This window comes from Erythrolamprus reginae, chromosome 1, assembly GCF_031021105.1.
Source record: "Erythrolamprus reginae isolate rEryReg1 chromosome 1, rEryReg1.hap1, whole genome shotgun sequence".
NCBI lineage: Eukaryota > Metazoa > Chordata > Lepidosauria > Squamata > Dipsadidae > Erythrolamprus > Erythrolamprus reginae.
Window position 1 is genome coordinate 204,754,693 of NC_091950.1, and position 15,314 is coordinate 204,770,006.

The 15,314-nt window shown below is 38.2% G+C and overlaps 1 protein-coding gene across 2 annotated transcripts in view; it reads right to left on the bottom strand.

The window, feature by feature from the left end:
• Positions 1 to 653: 653 nt before the first annotated feature.
• Positions 654 to 15,314, bottom strand: part of PARD3B (par-3 family cell polarity regulator beta) — a 697,616-nt gene continuing 682,955 nt past the window's right edge. For both annotated transcript variants that reach the window (XM_070732030.1, XM_070732029.1), the window contains one exon: positions 654 to 6,329. In XM_070732030.1, the coding sequence (XP_070588131.1) occupies positions 5,981 to 6,329 (349 nt within the window). In that variant the 3' untranslated portion in view covers positions 654 to 5,980. The remainder of the gene's footprint in view (positions 6,330 to 15,314) is intronic.

Consider the following 15,314-nt stretch of genomic DNA (forward strand, 5'->3'; position numbering starts at 1 on the left):
AAACAAATGGTAAAAGAGATCAGGGAGCAGATGGGAAGCCTCAGTCCCTTCAGGTGCTTTTACTACTAAATATGTGTACTTAGCGTCTGTTGCCATTTGCTACAGTTCTTTTAAATATGAAGTGTCAGAATGGGGAGTTCTAAAGAGGCAGGCTTCAACTGGATGTAGCTTGCAACCTACATGAGAAGGAAGCCTGCCATTCACAGTGGGTCCAGGACAACTCACAGCGGCCATCTTGCCACAGCTAGCTTGTCCAACTTGTTGTGGACCGTTCTACACAGGATAACTCAATGCAATAAATGTTATCCACCACTGTTATTTTTGACCTTATTTCCATTTTTGTCAGTGGTGGCTAACATTTATTGCATTGAGTTATCCTGTGTAGAACTGTCCACAACAAGTTGGACAAGCTAGCTGTGGCGAGATGGCCGCTGTGAGTTGTCCTGGACCCACTGTGAATCTTGTGTGGAATTGTCTGCAGAGAGTTGTCCAGGGGAAGATGTCTATGGCAAAATGGCCGTGTAGATTTGGCTGGAGCGAGTTGTCCTCTGCATCATCAGCCACGGTTCTCTTTGACAAACGTTTGTTCAGGTCTTTTGCTTACTGTGGCTGGGAAAAAAAACCCCAAATTAAAAAAAACCCCACAAAAGGCATTTCTTCTCAAAGCTTTATTTCAATGCAAAATAAAACTGTTCAAAATCTATATGGCATCCAATATCTCTATATATAACAAAGCAAAACAGTTCAAACTTAATTTTGTTACATTCAAATTAATGATCTCTCAAATTTCTCCCTCCCCCCACAATAATTTTGACAAATTTTTAATGTTTCAGCTCACACAAATATAGATTTGTTCTTTTAAAAATCTAAATATAAAAGAAAGGTCAGAATGTCCAGTGTGCAAACCAGAGCAATTCCCATTATAGCTCCATCACTGTTGCCAGTAGAATTGCACTCAAAATAAATCTGATATGGATGGCTTGTATGCAGAGAGTCAAAACAAGCAGCATTCAAGTGCACAAATCCTCTTCCAAAGTTTTCTGAACAAGGGCCTAATCTGAAAAGTCATGAGCTCCCCTAAGATATATATGAATTTATAGCACTTTTCTCACTAGGAGAAATACACAAAATAATGGTTTTCGCTCTAGGCACAACTAGGCAGGATGTGGAACTGGTTTTGGCTCTGGACTTTAGCTGGGATAAGGTGTTTGGGGATGAATTTGGAGAAGGGGACTTTCCTAAAACATTTATATCACTCAGCCACTACTTTCATCCAGGTAATCAGAGCTAGTTCCTTCTTTGGGGATTCTACAGGTGGTCATAGTTACACATCCAATTCAGGATTTTAAAAATGTCACCAATAATTTGATAGACAGTACAAGTTCCTTTAGAAGATTCTGATCAATCTTCTGTGCCTTGCTTGCCCAATATTCAGGTTTGGTTGCCCACTGTTAGCAGCTTTTATATCCCTATTGCAGTATATGATGATCGATTGTTTCCCTTTTGGGTGTACCAACTGTTCATAACAAAGTTTGTTTGTAAAATCATTCTTTAGCCAACTTTTAAAGCTTTTAACGCACGCACCAATAAAGAGCACATCCCTTAGTCTTTTTTTGGTTAAGCTAGAAATGGGTCAAAATAAATAGTGTTGACTAGATGCAGATTAAAACTATTGCAACACCTGTGCATTACTAATTCTTCTTATCAGAAAACATAAAAAATGAGCCAAGGCGTTTGTATAAAAAAATCTGGGATTGCTTTCCTGCTTTATTAGATAATTTCTCCTGCATCCTCTTCCTCCTTTTCCAGGAAAGCGAGATAAAAGCGAGGGCATAGAACAGAAGTCCCAAAACTTGGCAACTTGGCAGTTGAAATCCACAAAGTTCAAGTTGCCAAGTTTGAAGACCTCTGGCATAGAAGCTTTTATTTGGCATTTCGCCTAGAAAGGGATCTACACTCCCAAGTCCAGTTTACAAGTGGTCCCTGCTGGTATGTTAGCAAATGAATGCAAAATATATCAGAATATAAATGGAGTTTGCTGATCAATATTTTTATTTATTTTACTTAGATAACTGATATGGCTGCCCAAATATATGCCTGCAAAATGAAAAAAAGAGCAGCTATTTTCTTAATGGCTGATGCTGGTTTTTATTATGTTTTTGCAAGGAGTATATTGTCATCCATCAGCTATAGCACCTTGTGATGTGTGTGCTACACATTTTTCTGCAATATGGTGCTGAGAAAGTTTCTGTCATGTTCTTTCAGAGAAGCAACTGTTCTCTGATGAACACATACCTCTTGAAATTAATTAACACATCCACCTGTTTTTCCCAAGTCAGAATCCTGGATTTCTGGACTCAGGAGGATGGCATGTAATTCTTTTGCACTTTTTCTCACACTCAACCCAAGAATTCTCATTTTTCTTGCACCTGCACAAAACACCTCTACAGTGTTGTGCTGCATCTATTATCAGTAAGGGAAAAAATTCCCTTACGGATCTAAAAAAAGAGACACTTTAATAAGCTACTGGTTAAGATTAACAGCCTGGAAAATCTACTTTTGACCTGTCTGACTTGCTCTATCAAAACTGTGCCATTGCAGTCAATGGGAGTTTTCAGATGGGAATTGCAACTGCCCAGGAACAATTGAGCACCAGCCTCAAAACCGTAAATAACCCAGGCAGGCTCTTTTCATCCAGTTTGGATTTTTTTGCTTGTTCCTGAAATGCTGTCAGTTATCTTTGTAAAGGGCACGGTAAGGTTATAAGGCATTGATTTATAGGGTGGGACTTTGTCTTTCAAGGCTATTCTTAATTGTGATTAGGCTTGAGAAAGCCTAACATCATCTGTTTTTACTACCCAATGAACCCTTGCATTATAAGTTATCATTAAAAAAAAGAAAAGCATAGTAAAACAGTTTTACTTCATTTCTGGTTGTTGGTCTGCATCTACTGCATTCTTGCTGAATTTTTATTCATTTAGAATGTGGATATTTTAAAAAACATAAATTGAAGGCTTTATACTTGAATCAGAAGCACAGGCCCAATCCTTGAAGAAGAAAGAAAATCTGCTTCAACTTTGGAATGGCTACTCCAAAAACTAGAATTTTTGAATATTACCTACTCAAATAGATATCCACATTTGTTCTGTACACAATTAAGGAAAACATAAACTGAATTTAGTCCAGGGAACTTTACTCACAGATTAAATCAGACAACCAAGATCATTTCTGGATTATGTTGAGCCCTCTTTAAAACCAAGGAGATTATAAAAAGGAAGCATTGGCAGTTCCAAACAGAAAACAGTTGAAAATCAGATATAAAAAGAAATTGTCTACCTGAATCACATGTATGTGCAAATTCACTATATATTGCTGTTTAAAATATGCAGCTTTTCTATCTACTCTGTAATAGTTCAACTCAATATGGATTTTTGAAAATGTTGGCTTAACAAAAGTAAGTAAGTCATCAATTTCAGATGTGATTACATAGAAGTGGGTAGGGAGAATTAACTATTTGCTTAAAATGGCATGAACAAGATTTGTTCATTTATATAAATAGATTTTTCAAGGGAAGAATCAATGTAGTCTTGCAATTCCTTGCAATTAATTCTTGATTAATCATTCGGGGCAAGTTGAAGTTAAATTCATCCACTGGAAATAGATAATTGGCCTTTGAATGTCCATAAAACTTTGCATTTTAGGGGGAAAAAATCCAACACATTGGTGTGTGTACATATGTAGTGTATGTTAAAAAAATCACTTCTTGGTTCCCTATTAAAATGAGCATACTTGCTATTTCTCATCACTGGAGGCTTTCCACTTAGCCCCATGTTCTCATATATTTAACAGGTAGTTTTGGAAAAAGGCAATGACCTTCAACTTTTAGTCAGAATTACTATAGCACCTCATATTTTTGAATATAAATGCATAAGAAATCAGGGCTACATTCACATCAAGCTGCTGGTATTTTCAGGGACGCTAGAGAAACTGACCCTTTAAAATATAGTAATACAAATTTGTGTACATAATGAATTCTCTATATGCCAAATCTCTTGAGGGTACCTGGTGGAATGAAGCCATTTCAGGAAGGCTAAATGATAAATGGCTCTGCCTGCTTAATGACCCCTCTGAGCAATATATAATAATTATTAGATGACCTCTATAATGAATCTTGTTAATTTGCTGCATACCAAAATAAAAACCAAGGATTTTTCAGTACTTTTCTGTGGCCAAGTCCAAGATCTTTCGTTTGGAAGGGAAAAGACTGTAACATAGACTTAAAATGAGTCCCCAGTCAGAGTTTGGAATTTTAAAAAAATACTGAAGCTATTCGAGACATTTTAGAGAAGCTTTTAGAGACTGAAGAAAGTCTCAGACGTTTCATTAATCTTAAGTGGCAAACCACAAAAATCGTGAGAATTTAAAACTACCTTTGTATTTTACAGAAATGTGCAGTGTTTGTCATTTCCCTTCTTCTTTTCTTCTAGATGCATTCATCACTAGTACACTATTTTTCAGGGCATCCATAGGGACAGGGGTCAAAACCATAAAAATGGCAGCTTTGATTGTTTGGTTGCAGCTGCCATTTTGATTTTTTGACACCTGGCCTTTTTTTTCCCTATCCTCAATATCCCTACCATGATTCTATCTTAAATTTCTTACTTGATAACTATACTATTATTATTATTTCTTTTTCCTCCTTTTTAAACCTAGAATTCTCCAATGTCCCCAAAGATCTAACCTTTCCTCTGCTAAGCCCTCTAGGATTAGTCGAAGGCTGCTTTGCACAGGTGATTTAAACAAATAAACTAACAAATATCAGTCTAATAGTTACCTAATTGCTTGAAAACACTGTCAAACACTTTGTTTTCTGATAAGGTCATGATCAGGATTGTGGTCTAGCAAAAATGAGATCCTAAAAACACAATATTCCACAGCCATCTTGCAACTTTTTTGACGTGACTGGAGAAACAAATAGTACTAAAATATCACCAGAGCACAAACTAATAACTCCATCCCAGGATACAATTATTAAGTATATGCTCCATTGGTGTCAATGGAGAATCAGCCCCCTCAAGGCACAAAGATACCTAATCATCCACACACATCAATATACTGGCATACAAATGAACTAAATCTTCTAATAGTTTTGAAATCAGAGGTAGGAAACTACATACTGAGCCCTTTTGTATTTCCTTCCAGAAACCTTTACAATGCAACACTGTATGGTGCTCTATGAACCTTAGGCATCTTTTAAATTTGTCCATCTGCTCTTGTTATTAGAAAACAGAGAGAAGAAGAGGAGAAAAACGGCTTCAGAACTGAAGCATCTTTATAAGCAGCTGAAAAGAATATTCATAAAGGATTCAAAGATGGGAACAATAACAAGTTCCAGGTCATACTTTGAAAGGAATACATCTCAATGATACTGCAGAATGTTTCCAATTCTTCAGTTCAGAGGAAGTCTTAGTGAAAGACCTGTATACCGATTGTACCTCAATAGCATGAATTATGTGCCTTTCCTAAAATCATTTTCTCCCCCCTTCCCCACAAGACCATTTGGCTACCTTTTTTGTGCCTGTGTAATTGCAAATAGCCCTGAGTGGCACTTTGTGATGTGCGTAGAAATACTGCTGAGTCTTTATCTACCATCCTGTTCAAGCATTAACCCCCCCCCCTCTCTTTTAATCTTCAATACTTAAAGGTCATGTACCATTTGTATGAGTTTGCAATACAGCTGGGTACATGTTCTGGTCATAGATTGGCCAGTGTTAATGAGCACTTTTTGTAGAATGACTTATAGCATCTTCATAGCATCACCCAGCCAGTGCTGAAGAAATATATTTATTACTGGTATGTTGGCAAAATAATGGGTGGGTGGCTAGAATATGCTATAGGTTGAGAGTGCAGAAATGACTTCAGCGGGACTAACTGTAAGATGAAGTAAACCATAAAATGCCAACAACAGTCCAGCTTTCAATTATACAGCTGCAGTCACAGAGTCCTTCTGCCTTGGATCTTGATACCTGCATTGGTACTGATCGGGAGTGCTTTGTCGGTGTCCTATTCTGCCCACCTCATTATAAGGTGGAGCTCTGTGGCCTTGTGGTGGGGATGGTGGTACATCTTGGCGGAGAGGTCCTTTGTGCTGTGGTGGGAAATACTGTGAATACCATAACTCTGTCGCTCTCGGGCCATCTGGTAGATGAAGGTAGCTCCCTTTGGAGGGATGAAGTGCAGATTGGCTTGCAGGAGAGTAGGGAAGATCTCTTTCGTTGTGTGCTATCCGTAGCCCTGTTAAATATTCCATTGGTTCTACAGATCCATGCCTAGGAAGTAAAATAGAAAGGAGAGGAGGGGAAGCTGTCAGTAAAAAAAGCCTTACATCTAAAATGCAGCAATTGTTTTGGGCAAGAAATGTCACTTCCACTAATTTACAAAAGTCCCACAGAATAGAAACTGAAAGCTCTGGATTGGTAAAACACAAGGAAAACCAGTGGAAAAGTCCAGCCTCCACATATTGCAGTGTCTTTATCAAAAGGTTTGAGCTATTCACAATTTATTTGCAAAAATGTATTGAAAGCACTTTCTTTTTTTGTAAGAAAGTAAAGTCTTTTTAATAAAGCATGTTTTGTCTTGTCTAGCCTGAAATATACTGATGAATTTGGTCTGTATCCCAGCAACCCATAAAGCTCATGTACAATTCACACCCAAAAGTTGATTTGCCCATGTTCTTGCATCATACATGCCAGTCCATAAACTCTTGAAGGCCCCAATTAGAAATTCCCATAAAAATATTAAAGATATGAGGAAATAGTATCTGTTTAGTGAGCTAGCTACCAATAATATCTCTCTCTCTCCCTCTCCCCCTCTCTCTCCCTCTCTATCTCTCCCTCCCTCCCTCCCTCTCTCTCTCTCTGTACAGCAACCATGTATGAGCTTGTATATGCTTCTCAACTTGCTTGCATTAATTTAGATTTGACAACATTTGGATCATTGGAAAACTCACACCATGGACTGCCAAGGGAGAGTTAATGATGGGATCATTTTAAAGGGTTTCTGCCCCAAATTTGGATTTACATTAAAGAGGTATTCTCCATGAAGCCAGGACAAATGATACATGGAATAAAGAAGTGTTGTATCTAGATGTCAACTCTGATATGATGAAAGTTTGACCTATTAGGAACTGTTCTGTGAAGAGTGAAATGCTTTTTCAGTTACAGAAAGAACTCTGGATGTCTTTGAACTGACTTGCTGACTTCAACGTTGAAAAACCAAAAGAGTTCATGCCTTAGTGCTAAGTTTGTCAGATCCGACATGTCATATTTTCTACTTTTTCATGAATCTCAGACAGTGTTTCAAGCATTGTATTCTTCTGCTAAATTTGTGCCATTCATGTAATTTGTGCAATTACGTTTCATGCATTTGATCCAGTTTGCCAAAGAAAAAAGTGAAGCACTGGACAATAGCCAAGGGAGAGCTTCTCGTAGAAGCAGAGATGCTTAGAAAGCATGACAAATCCACCTTAAGCAAAAGTGAGAATATTATACTTACATAATTTTTTTCCCAAGAAAGGGAAAAAGGGAACTATTGTGAGTGGGCAAAGATTCAAAGTGAGTATGAAACAAATGGATGGACAGACAGAAAATCAGCTTAAATCAATCAGCTACAGGATGAAGATTATTATTATTATTATTATTATTATTATTATTATTATTATTATTATTTATTTATTTATTTATTAGATTTGTATGCCGCCCTTCTCCGGAGACTCGGAGATGTCTTCACTTAACATTATGAACCATAGAGAAAGGATTTTAGACTTCCTAGAGCAGTGATGGAGAACCTATGGCACGGGTACCATATTTGGCACGCGGAGCCAAATCTGCTGGCACGTGAGCCGTTGCCCTAGCTCAACATGTGCATCTGTGTGCTGGTCAGCTGATTTTTGGCTCACACAGAGTCTCTGAGAGGGTGTTTTTGGCTTCCAGAGAGCCTGTGGGGGGATGGGGGAGGGAATTTTGCCCTCCCCCAACTCCAGGGAAGCCTTTGGAGCCTGGGAAGAGCGAAACATGAGCCTACTGGGCCCACCAGAAGTTGGGAAACAGGCCATTTCCAGCCTCCAGAGGGCCTCTAGGAGGTGTAGGAAGCTGTTTTCACCCTCCTCAGTCATTGAAGCATGGGTTTGGGCACTTGCGCATGAGTGATAGCGCTCACCCAGGCTCTTTCGGCACCTGAGGAAAAAAAGGTTCATCATCACTGTCCTAAAGAATAACACCAATTATCCCAAATCACCATCACTCCCATGCCTAAACGTAGACCAAAATTTGGGTTTTTCCATTCCAAGTGCAGTATTTTAGCCAATGCATCACATTGTCTTACACACACACACACACACACACACACACACACACACACACACACACACAATTATTTAGTTTTTTCTCAAACTAGGAAGCCAGTAAGTAAGTTTGAATGTACTGTAGTTACTTATGTTAACTAATTTGTGGTCTTTTACTTGATGCTTGATGTAAAGTTCCATCTAGATAAAAACTCTATTAGTTCAAGTCATCTAAATCACTGTCTCCAACCCTGGCAACTTTAAGACTTGTGGACGTCAACTCTCAGAATTCCAAGCTTGCTGAGGAATTCTGGGAGTTGAAGTCCACAAGTCTTAATGTTGCTAAGGTTGGAGACCCCTGATCTAGAACTTTGGGCTACAGAATCATTCAATGAAGAGCTCTACTTCTCCTTTCTGGAAAAGTGGCAGAAATATTGAGTCCCCTTAGGAAGTTTAGAATTAGCTTAAAATGGTTCGATCTGGCTTTCTTCCTAGATGTGCAGGTGGAATGTATATTTCCTTTTTTGGGTGTTTTTTTTGCTTTGTCAGCACAGCCATATTGATAAAGATGGACCTTGTCAGTCATGCCTTAGCTGACTCCAGCTTAGATTACTGTCACATGAAATGTGCTCCTCAAGGGAGCAGGCTTGTCATCCATGTCTTTTCAATGCTACGCTGACAATCTTATCTCAGACGTTTCTATAGTGCTATTATCCCTATGATGTTGGCTGCCTGCATTATATTGGAACAGAATCTTTTTAAAGATTTTTCTGTATTATTTATTAACAATACATATTTTCTCTTTTTAAATTACTTCAGTAACTCTGTGATATGCTCAGAAAATTCAGCAGATGTACAACCTTAATTCAGCAAATATGATCTACAAGTCAATCAGTGCAGTCAGAAATTACTCAGAAAGTGTAATTAGTTTGAAAGTTACAGTTTACTTGCTGCTGTGAACTAGGCATTTTGCAAACTATAGCAACAAAGCATATCCATATTTAGAGCAGAGAGACCTAATCTTGACCAACAAACAAGTCAATAAATAAGCAAGATATTGGTTAGCTCACAACTTAATTCAGGATGATAAATAAAAGAAAAAACATATGATGCACACAATACAGGTAGTCCTTGATTTAAACCATTTGTTTAATGATCAATAGAAATTAGAATGGCACTGAAAAAGTGACTTATGATCATTTTTCACACTTACAATTGTGGCAGGATCTCCACACTGGCTCATATTTATGATGGTAGCTATACTTATTTCCCAGGGTCATGTGATCCACCTTTTGTAATCTTCTGACAAGCAAAGTCAGAATTCACTTTGCAAACTGTGACTCTAACTTAACAGTTGCAGTGATTTACTTTACAAATGTGGCAAGAGAGGTCGTCATAAAAGGGGACAAAATTCACTTAACAGCAAGGAATAATAATAATAATAATAATTATTATTATTATTATTATTATTATTATTATTATTATTATTATTATTATTATTATTATTATAAGCAAACTAAGGACCAGTACAGAAAAACTGTAACTCAATACGGTATGGAACAAAGCATTGCATGGCCAGTTCTTGGAGAAGATTGAAGGCAAAGTGGAGGAAAAAAAAGACCTGGTCGTGGCTTACAAGTGGAACACTCAAAAAGGAGACAGAAGGACTAATACTGGTGGCACAAGAACAGGCCATTAGAACAAATGCTGTCGAAGCCAGAATTGAAAAATCAACAGACGATCCAAAGTGCAGACTCTGTAAAGAAACAGATGAAACAATCGATCACATACTCAGCTGTTGCAAAAAGATCGCACAGACTGACTACAAACATAGACATGATGCTGTGGCACAGATGATCCACTGGAACTTGTGCCGGAACTACCATCTACCAGTGGCAAAGAACTGGTGGGATCATATGCCTGAAAAAGTGGTCAAAAATGAGCAAGCAAAACTACTGTGGGACTTCCTACTTCAGACTGACCGACATCCTGATTGTGGAGAGAAAGAAAGTATGGATCATCGACATCGCAATCCCAGGGGACAGCAGAATTGAGGAGAAGCAGCTAGAGAAATTATTGAAATACAAAGATCTAAAAATCGAGCTGCAACGACTCTTGCATAAGCCAGTGAAAGGGGTCCCAGTGGTACTTGGCACGCTGGGCGCAGTGCCAAAGGATCTCAGCGGACATTTGAAAACCAACGGAATTGACAAAATCTCCATCTGTCAATTGCAAAAGGCCGCTTTACTGGGGTCAGCAAACATAATTCACCGCTACATCACCCAGTCCTAGGTGCTTGGGAAGCGCTCGACTGGTGATGAAATACGAAATCCAGCATAATGATCTCGTTTGCTGTGTTGTATTGACATAATTAATAATAATAATAATAATAATAATAATAATAATAATAATAATAATAAACAAGATAGAGCCAGGGTGGCGCAACAGGTAGAATGCTGTACTGCAGGCCACTGAAGCTGACTGTACATTTGTAGGTCAGCGGTTCAAATCACATCACCGGCTCAAGGTTGACTCAGCCTTCCATCCTTCCGAGGTGGGTAAAATGCGGACCCGGATTGTGAGGGCAATAGGCTGGCTCTGTTAAAAAGTGCTATTGCTAACATATTGTAAGCCGCCCTGAGTCTAAGGAGAAGGGTGGCATAAAAATCGAATAAATAAATAAATAAAATAAATTTATTAGATTTGTATGCCGCCCCTCTCAGAGGACTCGGAGCGGCTCTGAGTAGTCGCTTCTTGGTCTAATGATACTTCCAATAATAAATAAAGTATCCCAAATTGGGGAATGGAAAGAGAACTGTCTTGAAATGTGGCTGCAGTAATGCAGGTGGAAGCTCCCCACAGCACGTGTTGGCCTGTAGTCCATTCAGCATCTCTGAAGGTGGCTTTAGACCTTCAGCATTTGGTCTGGAGTCTCTCACAGCAAGCAGGGAGGGCCTGTCTTTTATAATGTTCTGTTTTTAAAGTGAAGAATCTCATGGGAGCACAGGAGCCCTGAAAAGTCCAAGGCCTGGAATTTTTCCTCTTTCTCTTCCCACTTTAAACAGGAAACATTTGCACTAAACAATTCCAGTGGGAGAACGCAGGTTCATTTCAAGGCAGATAATGTTTGCGTGGTGCTTACGTTTGGTGATTTATCCTATGGGCTTAAATGAGTCCGGCAGGAAGAAAAAACACACATTATGTTTCATGTCATGTAAAACAATGCTTGGTGAGTCTGGAGCACAGCACAGACACGAATCACTAGACAAATAAGATGAGGGTCAGAAATGTGCAATTTCAGATAAGAGTAGAAGGATCAGCAATTTGCCTCTTCTTTTTAAAGTTATTATTTTGGCATGCCAGAACATGGCTTTTAAAAGCGCTGAGCAACAAAAGTAGGTTATCATGGTTCTAACTCAACACTGGTTAGTGCAGGAAGCTGGAGGAATTCCATATACTCCTAGTCTTAGCGTGCAGGGAAGATTATGAGTTGTTGTAGCTATATGAATGAAGCATTAAATATTGCCTCACTTTTTTTTGATGAAATGAACAAAGCAACAAAACAGACTGGTACTAGATGGAATATCCCCAGGATGGACCTTGTATTCTTTATTTTTTTAAAGGGCTCTGTCTAAATTGCAGTGAGAGCCTGAAGATCCAGAATGATCAGCCTGAAACAACAAATGTGGTGATGTAGCTACTTCAGCTAATTTAAGTAAAATGAAGTTCTCTTAATTTTGTTAGAATGCCAATAATGTTGGAAGTTTCTTTGCTTTGCTTTCCCCCCTCCTTTGTTTATTTATTTTTTAGATAGACGATGATGACTTTAGGGAATTTTAGCTGGTCTAAAAAAAGTTAGTTTGTAGAAAATAAGACAAAAATACACATACTGGCCCTAACTGAAGTCTCATGACTAATCCGGAGAAGTGGAAAAAATGTCGCTAACATAAACCTAGAGTTTGTTGTGTTAAGAAGGTGATTTACCAAAGGTACTTTGATGGACTGTTTTGAGTGCAGACTGTGGAAAAAGGGAAAAAGGATTTTAATTAGAGTGTTTTTGAAATAAACATGCAGAACGTTATTTCTCTTACTCCTGGAGAGAGATGAAGAAGCATTATTCAGGATATTAAACCTCTTCTATCATCCCTAAATTTTATATATACTTGCACTAATTAGGGGACTAATTTTTTAAAAGGTTGTTAGAAGAAATAGTGCAAATTATTGCCAGAGTGCTAAAGACTTTGAAATCTTGCCAAGACAGCCCCCAATAGCCACAACTGGGCTAAATTATATGTTTATATTGAAATATAATTCCTTTTTGTGTAAAATTGTGAATATAGAAACTAAGCTGCTGCTGTTTCCAAAAATGTCACAAAATCACATTGATGCCGAAATGGGCTTCTGTTCACATGGGGAATCTGTAGTTGTCACTTGTTTTCAAGTTGTGCATTTTCTTTTCTTATTGATGGTGGAAGAGTTGTGGAAAGTTCATATGGTAATATCAAGACACGAAAAAAGTGGGGCTGTCACCTTAGCAAGAAAAGCAGAGCAATGGCTGTGAGAGATTTATAAATGTATTTATTTTTAAATTAGAAAAGAGTCTGATAAAAATGTGTAGCTACCGAAATATAAACATACTTTATGTTTATACTTGCCTTTACACAATGCCTTACTTGTTGCTACTTTTCCTAAGAAAAACAACAATGCAGTTACAGACTGAGAATTCACTTATGTGTGTCTTACTTTCCCTTTCCAAACATAAGGAAAAACAATACTGCTTTTTCACTTTGCAAAAACGGCTATCTCCAAGGAGGTCCTAATGAATTTTATTCTTGGCTCTTATTGTTTTTGTTGACACCTGCGGGCCCCAGAGTTCAGAAGCCCAGTTCATGCCTCCACAGTGACCCGTGCTTTGGAGGGTACACAAGTCTCTCAGATCAACAGGGAAGGCAGAAAGTCAGTGACCCATGGGATTCATCCAAAATGTCTGCTGCACCTCCAGCCACTCAAAAAACATGTGAGGAACATTCCCCATAAGGAAAAGAATGAGAAGAAAAACTATCCTTAGGAATTCCAACAGGTCACAGAAGATTTAACAATATTGGAAATTAAATAACCCCAAAGAGCAAATGAAAAACTGATGCTGTCTCCAGTGTATATAATTTTTTTCAATTAGATCAGCTGCCCATATCACCTGGCAATGCGAAGCAAGGTAAAGTGGCAGATCAAGTTGTTGAAACTAAGCAACTATTGAAAGAGTGTAAAGACAAAGATACTCAGATATGTTAGCCTCTCAGGTTCCTGGCATTTCCCTTGCTTCTAGTGGATAAGCAAATATGATCCTTTGTACATGCAACAAGGACATGGAACCAGAAATTGCACAGATGTATGTCCTCCTAAAGCACTAGAACATATAGGGGAAAATAAATGAATGCGAACATAGTATTATGCCTTTAAGTTTTTGGCGCTTTCTCCTAGGTACCTTCCATCCTAAACATACATACCTAGTATATGGTATACTGGACTTGTATACTGCACAAGTCAAAAAGAGAGCCGTGGAAATATTTACTGACCTCTCGCATCCTGAACATAAATTGTTTCAATCTCCTACCCTCAAAATGACACTAATGAGCCTTGCACACCAAGACAACTAGACACAAGAACAGTTTTTTTCCAACCACCATCGCTCTGCTAAACAAATAATTCCCTCACTACTGTCTTTTTTTTTTTTTATAATTTTATTTATTGATTTTTAACAATTTAAAATCACACAACATAAAACAGTGCATAGTGAAATGTGAATTGTGCCCATCACCCCGACATACACACATTCCCCACCACCAAATTGGGGGTATTTCTTTTTTAATCCACTTAACCCAAGAGCAATATATCTGTCTACATATTATAGAGTGATTCTAGTTTATTTCTTGTAGCTTGGTCTCGGATTCTGCTCGTCATATATCGTCTTACCTTGTCCCACCGTCCAATCAGCTGTCCCTCACTACTGTCAAACTATTCACTAAGGCTGCATTAGTATTACTATTATTTTTCTCATCATTCCTATCACCCATCCCTTCCCACTTATGATTGTATGACTGTAACTTGTTGCTTGTATCGTTATGATTTATATTAATATCGTTTGCTTATTTGTACCCTAAGACTATGATTAAGAGTTGTACTTCATGATTCCTGACAAATGTATCTTTTCTTTTATGCACTGAGAGCATTTGCATCAAAGACAAATTCCTTGTGTGTCCAATCACACTTGGCCAATAAAGAATTCTGTTCTACTATGCTCTGTTCTGTTCCGTTCCATTCCATGGATAGAGGGAAACTATTTGAATAGAGAGACCCTCTATCTGGGGAAACTGCATGGGCTGAGGATCCTGGTTTTCTAAAGTCCTCAATTATGTGGAGGAGCTCAATTGATACAGGAAGTTTTCCACTGAAAACAACTCAGTCTCTACAGTTGGAGGGACACAGGAGGAGGCCAGGCTAATAAACTCATCTTGCCTTTGTTGAAGGGATAGCTCTGCCTTTCTCCCATTTCTTGCTTCTTCTCAGCTTCTTGCTTTTATTATATGCTCTGCACAGACACACACACACATACACACCCCTTTTGTTCACTTCCAACAACATCTTTTCTTACACATACTCAACCCCAAGAGGAGAGCGGGGATAGAGTGTCCCTCCTCATCTCCTTGAATGCCTCTTTCCAGCTACAGTACTTGCTTTCATTATCTGTACCTCCTGCTTATTTGCTCACTTTTAAGAGCATCTTCCTCTAATAATGTATTCTTGTCAAAGGTAAATACATCCATTACCAAGGAAACAGTAAAGAAATGCTTTTTTTTTCTTATTTCAGGTTAATATGTGACCGACTAAAAAGTATGCCCATTCAACTTTTCAGAAAATTAGTCTTGTTCAAGATTTTGAAAACGAAGAGGCAAACAAAGCAAAACAAAATAAAACA